This window comes from Rhinatrema bivittatum, chromosome 13 (genome assembly GCF_901001135.1).
Source record: "Rhinatrema bivittatum chromosome 13, aRhiBiv1.1, whole genome shotgun sequence".
Classification (NCBI taxonomy): domain Eukaryota; kingdom Metazoa; phylum Chordata; class Amphibia; order Gymnophiona; family Rhinatrematidae; genus Rhinatrema; species Rhinatrema bivittatum.
The window spans coordinates 44,840,109-44,853,812 of NC_042627.1; the positions used below are offsets into that span (position 1 = coordinate 44,840,109).

The window sequence follows — 13,704 nt, forward strand, 5'->3', positions numbered from 1 at the left end:
GTGGCATATTGTCTGAATCTTCCACTTCACAGCTACGTGAAAGAGCATCAGCTCTGATATTTTTTGTAGCAGGACGATACTTTAATAAAAAATTAAAGCGACTAAAAAATAGAGACCATCGTGCCTGTCTTGGATTCAAACGTTGTACTTGACACAAATATTCCAAATTCTTATGATCCGTATACACTATCACTTGATATAAAGCTCCCTCTAACCATTGCCTCCATTCTTCGAAAGCCATTTTAATAGCCAATAGTTCTTTATCTCCAATACTGTAATTCCTTTCAGAAGAAGAAAATTTTTTGGAAAAATATGAACATGGTAACGATGCTCCCTTGCTAGATATTTGACTGAGTACCGCTCCCACAGCCACATCAGAAGCATCCACCTCCACTACAAAAGGCCTAGTGGGATCCGGATGATGTAAACAACTACCATCCAAAAATGCTAGTTTTAAGTCTTGGAATGCTTTGATAGTCCTCTGCTGACCAATCCTTAACATTGGTTCCCTTCTTTGTTAATTGCTGTTAAAGGTTGCCACCGTGAGGAATAATGAGGGATAAAATTACGATAAAAAATTGGCAAATCCCAAAAATCGTTGAAGTGCTCTCAGACCCACAGGTTGAGGCCAATCACGAATAGCAGAAACCTTTTCTGGATCCATGTGAATACCAGTAGTGGAAACTCTATATCCAAAAAAGGCAAAGATTCCTTTTCAAAAAGACATTTTTCTAATTTAGCATACAGATGATGTTCACAAAGTCTTTGTAAAACTTGACGTACATGGAAACGATGTTTAGTAATATCCTTAGAATAGATAAGAACATCATCTAAGTAGACGATCACTGAAGAATAAAGTAAATCTCTTAGAATTTCGTTCATAAGATTTTGAAATACTGCGAGAGCATTACATAATCCGAATGGCATTACTAGATATTCATAATGTCCATCCCGAGTATTAAAAGCTGTTTTCCATTCATCACCAGGCTTAATTCTAACCAAATTGTATGCTCCTCTTAAATCAAGCTTAGTGAAAATTTTAGCTCCCTGTAAACAATCCAAGAGTTCAGTAATTAAAGGTAAAGGATATCTATCCTTACGAGTAATTGAATTAAGTCCACGATAGTCAATGCAAGATCGAAGAGATCCATCTTTTTTCGCCACAAAGAAAAAACCAGCTCCTGCTGGAGAGGTAGATGGACGAATAAACCCTTGTCAAGATTTTCTTGTATATATTTAGACATTGCTTGTGTCTCAGGTAATGATAATGGATATACTCTTCCACGAGGAGGAATTGCACCAGGAATTAAATCTATAGCGCAATCAAAAGTCCTATGTTCTGGAAGAATATCTGCTTTTTCCTTTGAAAATACATCAGCAAAGTTCATATTTTGTGAAGGTAAAGTCCATGAGACATTACATAACTGAACCTTTTACTTGAGGTCTATCAAGCAAACAAGTTTTAAAACATCTTTTACTCCAAGAAGTTATTTGTAAAGTATCCCATGAAATGGATGGTGAATGTTTTTGTAGCCAAGGCATTCCTAAAACTAATGGATGAATGGATTTTCCAACACATAAAAAGAAATCTTTTCTTTATGCAGTATTCCAGTTCGTAAATTCACTGGGACAGTTTATGTGTAATAAAACCAGGTAATGGAGTTCCATGAATGGAGGATATTCGAATGGGTGGAATTTGAAGTATCAATGGAATCTGTAAATTTCTAACCACATCCATTAAAATAAAATTTCCTCCAGATCCAGAATCTATAAATGCCTGAATTGAAAAAGACTCTTCATTTCTTTCAACTCCTTCCAAGTTACTGGAAGTAAAAGTAGAGGAGCAGACATAGTGCAGCCTAGGAACAGCTCCCTGAAATTCTAGACTTGAGTGTTTCCCGGCTTTACTTTACATTGTGCTAACATATGATCTTTACTCCCACAATAAAAGCAAAGACCCAAAGGAACGACGTCTTCTTCTTTCTTCAGGAGTGAGAGAGCTTCTTCCTAATTGGTTCCTCAGCACGAGTGGTAGAATTTTCAGTTGATGGAAGCAATGGACGAGAAAAGGACGGAGCCAAAGAAACTTGCTTCCTAAAAGGTTTTATTTCACGAAGTCTTTGTTGAATGCGTCGATCAATTCATCCCGTGAGATCAACCAGTTCCTCCAAATTATCAGGAAGATCCCTAGCTGCCAATTCATCCTTTACACGAGAAGATAATCCTTCCAAGAAAATGCTGCGTAAAGTGTCCTCTCGCCATCCCAATTCAGTGGCTAAGGTTCTAAATTCAACTACATAATCCACTAAGGACGAGAACCTTGTTTTAAATTTAAAATTTCAGTGCAGCTGTAGATTGACGTACAGGTTCGTCAAAAATCTGTCTAAAAGTCCCGAACAAATAATTGCAAATCTCCCAGTAATGGATCTCCTCTCTCCCACAAAGGAGATGCCCAAGCCAAAGCTCTGCCATCCAACAAGGACATAATATATGTAGTCTTGATTTGATCCGATGAAAATTGATTAGGTTGTAAGGCAAACCTCATAAAACATAAATTCAAAAATCCTCGACACTGTTTTACATCACCAGCATATCTGGGCGGAGGAGGCATAGAAATGGGAGTTAGATATTTGAAGCAGTATTCACAGTAAGTGAAGAACTAGTTGAAGCAGCAGAAGAATCCTGACGATTTGCTAAAACGTTCTACTGTTGCTGCTAAAATATCTAATCCCTGTTGTTGCTGTTGAATCCACTGAGCTAATCGTTGGAATGGCCTGAAGTCCAGATAAATACATCGAGTCCATGGTCTTGGGCAATCTGTTGACCTATAGAGAGTGGACTCTTGGTCTGACTTAAGTTAAATAAGTCAGAAGATGGATTTTAAACAGTAGTTTTGAAACTAACCTCAAAGATGATATAACTTGACCACATAGTGAATCTCAAAAGGTATTTAATCAAAATACAAAGTTCAGGAACAGAGTAATAGTCTTTCAATAGGTGAATTCAGGAAATAACAAGTAATATTCTCATAAGACAAATCAAGGCAAAATAAAGGCAGAGCTCTGGCTGCAGTGAAGTGTTCACAGTTGTAGTCAGTTGCCAAGACAACCAAAACGCTTCCCTGCAGAGCATATAAGGAACAAACGTAAGATGAGAATTCTAAAGAGCACAAGCCTCTTGAGAATTCTAACAGTACATAACAGCAAACAGTACATAACAGCAACATACCAGAAGGTTCAGTAGCACGCGCTTACCATTCCAACAGTCTCCCAAAAGATAAATGCATGCACTGGAACAGCAATCAGAACAGACAGCGACAAGTGTCCCTGAGATGATATGCGCGCACACCCACCCCGCATGCGCACGTTCGCATGTGCGTGCACACCTCCCGACGTCAAGGACGTCAAAAGCCACGGGGTCATCATAACACGCAGCGCCGGTAAACTTCCTGGACGATGCGATGATGAGCCAAACAATTACCACCCACCCGGTTCAGCGGTAAGGTCACAACAATACGTTTCCCTTCCAGTGAGGACCAATAATAAAAGCAGTAAAGAAAAGTATTGGCCGGGACATACTGTTCTGTTCTATTTGATATACACTACTAGTGTGGAAGGCCATAAATCTATGAACTTTATTCTCAGTCAAGCTCTTGTCTTCCTCATTTGATAAGGATAATTAATACTCACCTGAATACATCAAGTCCCCATCCTGCTGCTGCGGTGAAGATCCTTGGCCCTAGATCTCTAGCTGGGTTTATGGCACAGCCTGAGTTAAGCCCCAGGGAGAAACATAGAAGCATAATGAGTAAACCCACTGCAACTGTGTTCCAACCCCCTTGGGTACACCTATATTTTTGCTATCAAAGATAGCAAAAATAGCAATTACTAACAAAGCCGTGGCCATCACCTGCACAGTAAGAAAAGAAAGAAAAAAAAAAAAAGAACAAAGACATGTAAGTACAGTCCCCTAGAATAATCACTGCGAGACTATTCACTATATTGTTTATCGGGTAAAAGCAGCGTCAAACAGTATCCGTAGATTTTTTTTGTTGGCCTATCTGTCTAGCACTGAATGAATGTTAGCTGTGAGCTAGACAACAGCAATATTGTATCACACAAAACAGATGAAGAATGCTTTTATACTGTCATTCTTTCCATGCAGGTCAAAGTTACCACTAGTAAAGATGCACGTATGCTGCTTCAATGGGGGTTGGGGGGGGGGGGGGGGAGGAGAGGTTCTTGGGGGTATGAAGAGAGAAAAGGGACATGCTAGGCAGGAGATGGGGTAGAGATAGCCATGCTGCTGAGTGAATGAGTGGAAGAATCTGTTTATTATTTTTTTATTGTCCTGGCTTCTATCTGCCAAAATAAACTCCAATAATTACCAGAAAAATGAGTCACATTTTTCCACTGATTTTCTCCTGTTTTCTTCTTGACATAGTATAAACTGTGATAAATTCCCAGTGAAAAAAAAACCAAAAAAAACCCTGAAATGAAGATCCCTATCCATAGAGCTTCTGGGGTTCTCTTGACAGGAGGGAAAGCCAAGCTTTCAAGGCCCTAAGGCTTTGGATGTCTTCTGTTCTTCCCAGGGCAAATCATAGTCACATAAATAAACGTTTACTGGGGGTACTTGGGTAATCTGGGAGGCTTGGCAGTTTGTACCATTTTTCTTGTACCATTCATACAGGACATACATTCCAGTGCAAAGGCAATCGTTTTACAGTCGATGAGTCTGCAGACAAGGGTTTTTTTTCTCCTCTCCCACCCCTTAGCAGGGTACTCTTTAGAGATACCACTGGGGACTCTCTCTGTATTGGGAATTTTCAGATTTTTCCTCTCCAAGCAGGAACTTGACACTTCTAGTGGAAGGTGATAAGGTCTGTTTTCTGGTTAAGTGTTCCTCAGTTTATAGAACCCTCCGAATATATAACACGCCTGGTAGCCTCTGTTGCCATTCCCTGGTACCTTTCCTTTGCTCCAGACTGCAAATCCACATTAAGGCAAACAAGGACATCCCTGCCCCTCCTCCCCTGGCCGAGAAATGAGGCATTTTGGGATTTATTTTTTCTTTCATTCAGAAACCTCCTGGACTTTAAGGTCCAGGTAACTCCTCCCTTGAGTCTCAGCCACCTTACTTGGAGGAGAGCTAATAAGAAAGAACAGGAAATTTTCTGGGCTCCTCTGCTACACAGAAACCTCCTTCTCTTTCTAAGATCACTCCCATTGGGAAGCATCTGAAACTTCCATTACCACTCTCTTCCATTGGGCCTACTGGCAATCAATGAAAGTGCAGACATTTCTGGGGCAGGGCCAGATCTTGTATGCATGAGCACCCAGGGCTCTGCTGGATGAATTCATCAATGCCCAAATCTCAGACAGGAGAGAAGCCGCTGCCAGGGAGGAGAGGAGCCTGGAGCAGACAGCACAACATAGATCAAGGAAGTGCCATTTGATTTCCTAATCTAGGATATCCCCCCTGTCTTTCAGGGAATAGGAAGGAGGGATGGAGGATGGAGTGGACAGAGTTCAGTTTTTATTTGCATATTTCTATTTATAATTTTGGGTCACTTTGTATTTGCTGTGAGTGATTTTTGTTCTGTGTGTCACTAACATGAGGTGTTCTGCTAATGTGTAGTATTTTGTGTACTGTAGTTGTTCTGTTTTCCCAACAGGAGGTGTATCGATAATAACAAATTTCAGTTCTAAGCCTGCCTTTCCAAATAATGCTCAAGGGGTTTACCAGCATTTTTAGAATTCAGAGCTACAATCTAAGGGGGTCATTTATCAAAGTGCTATATGGCGTATTTGCATGCAAAAACCGCCTTTAACGCTGCGAAAGCACCATAACGTTTGGTGCAATGCAAATGAGAAAAGGGGAGGATATTGGGGTGAAAATTTTGGCCATGTGGGCTGGGCTCACAGTTTTGTGAAGCCGTGTGATAGGGCTTTATTGCGGTTGTGATGTTTGATGCACAATCAGGGCCCTCCTGGGGGGGGGGGGGGGGGGAGAGAGAGAGGGAGAGAGAGACTAGCCATAATGCCCTCACGCTAGATAGGTATTTATATCTCTATGGAGGCCCACCTAGTAACTGAGGTGAGGTTAGGTATTAGTATAAGGGTTAGGGGCCACTTTGACATTCAAAGTGAGATGTATGAATAGAACAGTGCTCTGTTGTGAAGATTTGATGACCTTTGGAGTGAGGAAACTCACCCAAAGATGAGATTTGTGCAATGTTCTCTCAACCTAGCTTGATGAACTGAGAGTCAAAGTGGCCCCTAACCCCTACACTAATACCCTAAACCTCATCTCGAGTGACTAGCGGGCCTCCCATAGAGATATAAATACCAATCTAGTGTGAGGGCATTATGGCTAGTCTCTCTCTCTCCTCCAGCTAGGCTGGCTCTCCAGGAGCTTAAACCTATGGTCCCCCCAGTAGATAGCACTTTGCATAGGTATTAGCGCAAATTGCGATGAACTGCCTATTCCCATAAAACACACCCCTTTTCCTATCGCATGCAATATTTAGGGGTAGATTTTAAAACCCCTGCGCGCGTAAATCTTCCCGGATTTACGCGCGCAGGGCACTCGCGTGCGGCGTGCCTATTTTGCATAGGCCGCCGGCACACGCAAAGCCCCGGGATGCGTTGTAAGTCCCGGGGCTTCGTTAAAGGGGCAGGAGGGGGCATGCCCGAAGGGGCGTGTCCGGGGGCAGGGGCGGTCCGGGGCAGGTCCGGGGTGTGGCGACAGTTCGGGGGCGGGCCGGGAGGGCGGTCCCAAGTCCCCCGGCCTGTGCCGGGGGATGCCGGGGTGGCGCGCGCAAGTTACCCCTGCTCCCAGCAGGGGTAACTTGCCCAACAAAGGTGTGGTGGGGAGGATTTAGGTGGGGGGGGGGTAGATAGGGGAAGGGAGGGGAAGGTGGGGGGATGCGGAGGGAACGGAGGCAGGCTGAGCGGCTCGGCATGTGCAGGCTGCCGATTTTGCGCAGCCTTGCGTACGCCGACCCCGGATTTTATAAGATACCAGCGGCTACGCACGTATCTTATAAAATCTGGTGTACATTTGTTCGCACACGTATGTTTTGAAGATCTACCTCTTAGTGCATTTTGATAAATCCAGGCCTAAGTGGATACCTGAGGCATCAAGAGATAAAGCGACTCGTTCAAGATCACCAGGAGGGTAAGTGGGGCAAGTGGTTTCCCTGGTTCTCAGTCCACCACTCTAACCACTAGGCCACTCCTTTTCCCTGCTGGTAAACAATAGTAATTCTACTCTAGCGCCTGGTGTAATATTTGCATTGCTGATTTTCAGGATTGTTGCTGCTTGAGTTCTTAAAGTTGGTGCTGTTTTGGCATGGAAGGTTTGCTATATGTAGATTCTGCATGGCTTTTTGGGTTTTTTGTAGAATTGGTGTTACTTTACAATATGCCTGGTAATGGAGGGAGTTTGTGTCATTGTTACTGAGGTGACAAAGGAATGTGAACATTTTTTGTATGGTGTATAATAAGAGTAAACACCCCAATTCAGCTTCGTCAGTTAATCATTTCAGAGACTTCCTTCAGCTGAGACAGTATGGATGTCTTTTAAATTTTTTCTGTTCCTTGTTTTTTTTAATTGTTTGCAGTCTACCCAAAAAAAATCACAGATAATACATTCATCAGACACAGAGACATGATTTCTGAATCATATTTGTATTATATATATGAAGCAGTGTTTAATATTTAAAGAGTGAATTTTCAAAAGCATATACATGTGTAAAATGCTCCTTTTCATGCATACATAGACTTTTGGAAATTGCTTAATAAACATAGGTGTGGAAGCAATTTCACGCATACATATGTGGGGGCAGAGTTAGGGTGGGGGAACCATCTACATGTGGATATAGGAAAATACATTTTTGAAGCAGACTTTCAAGACTTTGTTGAGATATTTTAAGTTGATTGAGAGTGCAGATTTAAGAGAATTTCAGTTTAAATTTTTGCATAGACTTTTTATTTATCATGAATGAGCATATACAATAATCTGCATAATCAAGTAACTGTCTTAAACGTGGCAATGAAGACAGTTCATACATCCATTGTATTTGTCGAAGTCTCAGAGGTGGGAATGGACAAAGGCTCTGAAAGTTAATGGGGGATGGGGAGATGTAAGGCTGAAGGTTCACCTAGGGTGCCTGATACCTTTGTACCGGCCTTGTATCCATAAGTGTCTGTGAGACACTTAAGCAAATAGTAAGGGACGCTTTTGAGGTACCCTTACATAAGGATTGTCTACAAGCCTATTGTCCTACCAGGAGACTTCAATCATATCAGGCTAAACTCCTTTGTGTCTAATCTATTAAAAAAAATTAGTTGACAATCAGATGAAGACCGAATCCTTGGAATTGTATCCCCAAGGAATTAAGATTTATAGAGAATGAATTTAACTTCAGGAAGAACTGCAAGGCTCTTACGTAAAGATATTTGATTCCATCACTAATGTCTGTCTATATTATTGAATTCCATGGAAGATATCAGATTGATGTTATGCGGGTTTTATATTTTTCCTGACATTTCTTCATTGATGTTTTAAGACAATCATAATATTTTATGATTTATTTGGGTGGTGGTGTATGTTTTTATGTTGTTTTTATTTGTATTTGTATTTCTATGATTATGATCATTATAATTTAATGATGTCTATATGTTCTCTGCCCTGATTCTATGTGGATAGGTGGAAAATAAATCAAATAAGTAAGTGCATTTTGATCTACTATAACATGAACTGTTATGTTTCTTTCCTAATGTCTAGGTAGGAAGTGACATTTGGAATAGATAGTTTTGCAAACTGCTAAGGTGCAGCTGGATCAGGAATTCTGATGCTATATTTACATTACATTTTTTATGTGGTCTGAAATCACTAGCTTGTGCTTTTGAGGAGAAATAATTCATTGCATTTATTTTTTATCCTGTTTCTGTTTTAAGCTCCAAACTGCATGTGCATGTCATTTCTGATATGGCTAGTCTGGGTTATTTTCCACTAGTAACCATCCAAGAAAATTCAAAATATTACAAAATATTTATATTTTGCTCAGAGAATATTGTTTTTACTAATTGCTGTTATCAGTAATATTAAATTATAGGGATATGCAGGCTCCAAACTTTCATGTTGTCATTTCTTTTGTTTTTTAAATTTTTTTCCATGATTATCTTTTGTTTAATGTTTATATCATTTTTGTCCCTTACAAAAACAAAATAAACTAAAAATTTAAAAGCCCCAGAAAAACAAAAAAATACCCTGAAATGGAACCTCCCCAGGCCCCCGTGCACCCCCTATCCTTCCCAAAAAAGTCTCAGGTATCGCTCTGGCCCCCATTTAACCCAGAGGGCAGGAGGGATATCCACTCACCTCCTGCCCCTAGATTCTCCAAATTTCAATGGCACTGATCGGCCTTGAGACCACAATAAAAAGAAACCATAAACAATATGAGGTCAACATTCAAAAGCCATTTAAAATGATAACTAAAATGTTATCAGTCTAAATGGCTACCTGGTGATATTGAAAGCTGTATGCAGTTAAAGTCTAGCTGCATAACGAGAGATTCAGAGTTGGCTGCTTAACCTATATTGCTAACTGATTAGGCCGCAAGGCTGTCCTAAAGTTAGCCGGTTAGACATACCCTGCTAGTTAGGGTATGTCTAGATAAACATATCTGGCTAACTAACCAAGCCACACAGGAGCTGAAAATAGACCTCTCCATTTCTAAGACTAATAAGTAAATGCAATGAAAAATAAAAGATAAAATAATAAAGTAACATAACATTTAAAAACAAACAAAATTTCTAAAACAATCAGTAAATGCAATCATAAACATAAAATTAAAGCACACTAAAAATAAATGTAATTAAATCATCAAGATAAAATGGAAAACAAAAGAAGTTATTAAATATCTTCTAAACTAGATTAACTGATCCTCATATACTTGAGGGAATATTGGGAACCTCCCGAGCTTACTAGATGTGGTGACGTTGTCTTCCCAATTTAGATTTCAATTAGAATAAATTGGCTTGATATATAATTCTCATTGCTCCTCTCCTCTCTTACTCCATGGTACTTGAAGGATATTACCTGGTGTCTTCTTGGAATATCTGATGTCTATTTGTGCTGATAAATACCGGTTGCATGCCACTGCTATCCTCTCTCCTGCTTCCTTTCTTCCCTTGGATACTGGATGAGTATTCTCACCTTCTTTGAGATTTCTGCTACGTGGGTGCAGAATATCTTGCACTGAGAGGCTGTTCTGACTTGAGAGGTGGACCCTTGGTCCGGCGAGAAGTGCAGTCCTCTCGTCAGAAGGCGAGGCCAATCACGAAGATCGCTGGAGGTAATAGATGAAAATCTGGATGCAGGTGCCTCCTGCAGATCGTTTAATCCAGATAGCTGGCGCCTCCAGCAGGTCGAGAGAACAGAAACTGGCGCCTCCAGCGGGTCATTGAAATAGAAGCTGGCGCCTCCAGCAGGTCGAGAGAAAGAGGAGGAAACGAAGGCTGGTCCGGGAAACAAGAGCCAGCTCACTCTGCAGCCAGTCCAGGGGTCGAGAGCCAGAATCCACCGCAGCCAGTCCAGGAGTCGAGAGCCAGAAAGGAACCTCAGGCCAGTCCAGGGATCGAGAGCCAGAAAAAATCCGTAACCAGTCCAGGAGTCAAGAGCCAAGCAGGAACGACAGCCAATCCAGGGATCACAACACGGAGGAGCAAGTCAGGAACCGAAAGCAGGAAATCACCAGAGCCACGAAGTCAAGGCAAGGTCTGAAGGCTCAGACCTTGCCTTAAATAGTTGATTGAAGATGGAGTCAGGCAGGAAGGAACCCCCTACTTCCTGTAGGGATTCCTTTAAGGCCAGGTACTATCCGCCTGCGCGGCCCTAGTAGAATTCAGGGGGCGTGGCTTAATCGTGCAGAGGAGACGTCACGGCCATCTTGTGGGCAGCAGCACTGCCGCTGAGGCGGGCTGCCGATGCCGGCCCCAACGTCGGAGCCTGGCCCTGCTGCGCGGGTGAGTGACCGACCCCCGGTCGCGGTTCTGCTGCGGCCGGCGGTCATAACAGAGGCCCAGTTAAACAAAATAAAAACAACCCCCCAACTCAAAGGAGAGGAAGGGGGGGGGGGGGAGAACCCTTTCTTTCAACTGAAACTCCAAATTGAAATTTTCTCTCCAACCTCAAAGGATGAAATCAATCATAAAATTTCATAAGCCTCCAGAAATCCAGGTCCCAGTGACTTGGATCTAGGATTTCTCCAGAAATTAAAAGGAACAAACAGAACACTCTTCTCTCTTGTGTTTCCAACTCAACACTCCACAACTCCTCTAGGTGGACTTGTCCTATATAGACAACCATTGCAGCAGCCTCTCATATGGATGCTGTAACATAGATGGTACATTTCTTCCTCCTGCTCTAAATGCATAACCTTTTTTGCCACACCTTAGTTGGGATCCCAGTGAGCCTGACATACTGTATGCCTGACTGTCAATATGAATCCCCGCACCAGAAATATCTAATTAAGACTAGGGGCCATCATCCTTTCAGCTTTATTAGCCACCAGAATAAGACATGAATATGGCAGGATGCTATTGAAACCTGACCCATCACCAATATGTATAAGCTTAGCAGAGTCCCCAGTTAAAGGTGAATTTTCAGACCTGCATGCAGGCATCCATGTGCGCACGGTTCCCGGTGCACACACATGGACGCGCTGATTTTATGACGCGCGCATGTTATAAAATCTGCTACCCGCATGCACATGCGTGCCCGGTTTTATATCGGCATGCGCATGTGCGCGCAAGTACAGACTGTCATGCACAGGGAGGGGGAATGTTGCTACATACCTACGGCGATGCGATAGGGCCTTTTCCCAGTTCCCTCCCAGTCCACTCCAATAAACAAGCGGACTAGGAGGGAACTTCATTAACCCCCTACCTACCCTGCCTGCCTTTCTCCTATCCTCCCCGACCATTAAAAACCCTCTAATTAGGTTTTGGGGTTTTTTTCCCCTTACTACCTGCTGACCCGAGCAGCAGCAGTAACTTGCCTGGGCCAGCAGGCTGCTAGCGCGTGCTTCACCAGGACAGTGCCTAATGGCGCTGTCCCAGCCAGCCCATGGCCTGCCCAGACCCCGCCCCTTTATTTTAAGCCGGCTCTTCTGCATGTACCAGGAGATGTGCGTGGGGCCACCCCTTTCAAAATGCTTGCAGTGTGCACGCCACCTGGCCACCCGCATATCTCCCTTTGTTTATATTCACAGCGTTTTAAAATTTACCCGTTAGTGTAAGGAACAAGACATGAGATGCTTGCTTTACAATCTGGCTTGGAAAAACACAGTTACCTATTGGACCAGTGGGCTATTCACTATAATAATGTTATTGTAATTAATTGTTCTGACGCTGGATTACTATTAAACTTTTTCAATGTGCACTTACTTGGTCTACAAATCCATTCATGGTGGACAGGAACGGAGCAGGGTATGTTGCAAAAATCTGGGCTGTTGCATTTGGACCACTGACGGTAAGATTTCCACCTGTGTAATGCATCAATGCATCTGCAGAATACATCACCATTAATTAATTTATTAATCGTTCATAACACCCTAACCCCTAGATTAATTTGCTATAAATTTTTGAGTTACCGCAGCGAGCAGTATTTTAGCGCTTCGCATATGTATTTTATCGCAATGTGCATTAAATCTATCGCACCTACGATATTTAACTTTGCAGCTTGCAAAGTGCCCAGGTAGAGAGTGCATCAAGCTAGGGTGAGAGTACATTGTAAAAATCTCATCTTTGTGTAACTTTCCTCATTCCAAATCACATCAAATCTTCACTAATATGTACTGTGTTGTTTCTACATCTGACTGTGCATGTAAAACTGGCCCCAAACCCTAGACCATCACCAAACCTTCACCTTGAGCTACTAGATGATCTTCCTATAGTGGTTTAGATGACCCTCATATACTGCTATAAATAGATAACAAATGTGTGCCACCCCAGAGGCTCTCTCTAACTCTCTCCCCACTCCACACCCCTCTCCCTGCCTGAAACAGCTTAATGCTAGGAAAACAGGTATAGTTATTTCCAGCATTAAAACATGCAATAACGTGTTATGCTATCACACGCAACGTTAAATACCCCTCATTTTCATAAACCCCACCCAAACTCCTCCCCTTTGACTAAATTTTTGGAATGTGCATACGTATTGGGGTAGATTTTAAAAAGGTGCGCTGCTACCCGGCATGCACACATGTGCACCCAATTTTATAACTTGTGCGCGCAAGTTATAAAATCAGAGGTTGGCGTACGCAAGGGGGTGCACAATTGTGCACCTTGCATGCGACGAGCCACACTGCCTTCCCTGTTCCCTCCTCCCTAACCTGACTTTCCCATCCCCTGTCCTTTGTCTTACCTTTTGCGCCTGCCTCTGGGCAGATGCAAGTTGCGTGCGCCGGCAGGTTTCCGGCACACGATCCTCCAACACAGTGGCAATGGCCACTTTGTTGGAGGCCTCTAGCCCTGCCCTGCCCTGGACTGCCCCGCCCCACCCCTTTTGTAAAGCCCAGGGACTTGCGCGCGTCGCCGGGCCTTTTTAAAATAGGCCCGGCACGTGTAACCTTTTGAAAATCCGGCCCATTATGCGATGCAAAAAATAACGCATGTGTTAGGGTGTTATTGC

At 42.7% G+C, this 13,704-nt stretch overlaps 1 protein-coding gene across 1 annotated transcript in view; it reads right to left on the reverse strand.

The window, feature by feature from the left end:
- AQP9 (aquaporin 9) overlaps positions 1–13,704 on the reverse strand; it is a 54,730-nt gene that overhangs the window by 4,256 nt on the left and 36,770 nt on the right. Inside the window, 3 exon segments of the mRNA XM_029575795.1 lie at positions 3,690–3,829; positions 3,832–3,909; positions 12,459–12,577. Coding sequence (XP_029431655.1) covers positions 3,690–3,829; positions 3,832–3,909; positions 12,459–12,577 — 337 coding nt within the window.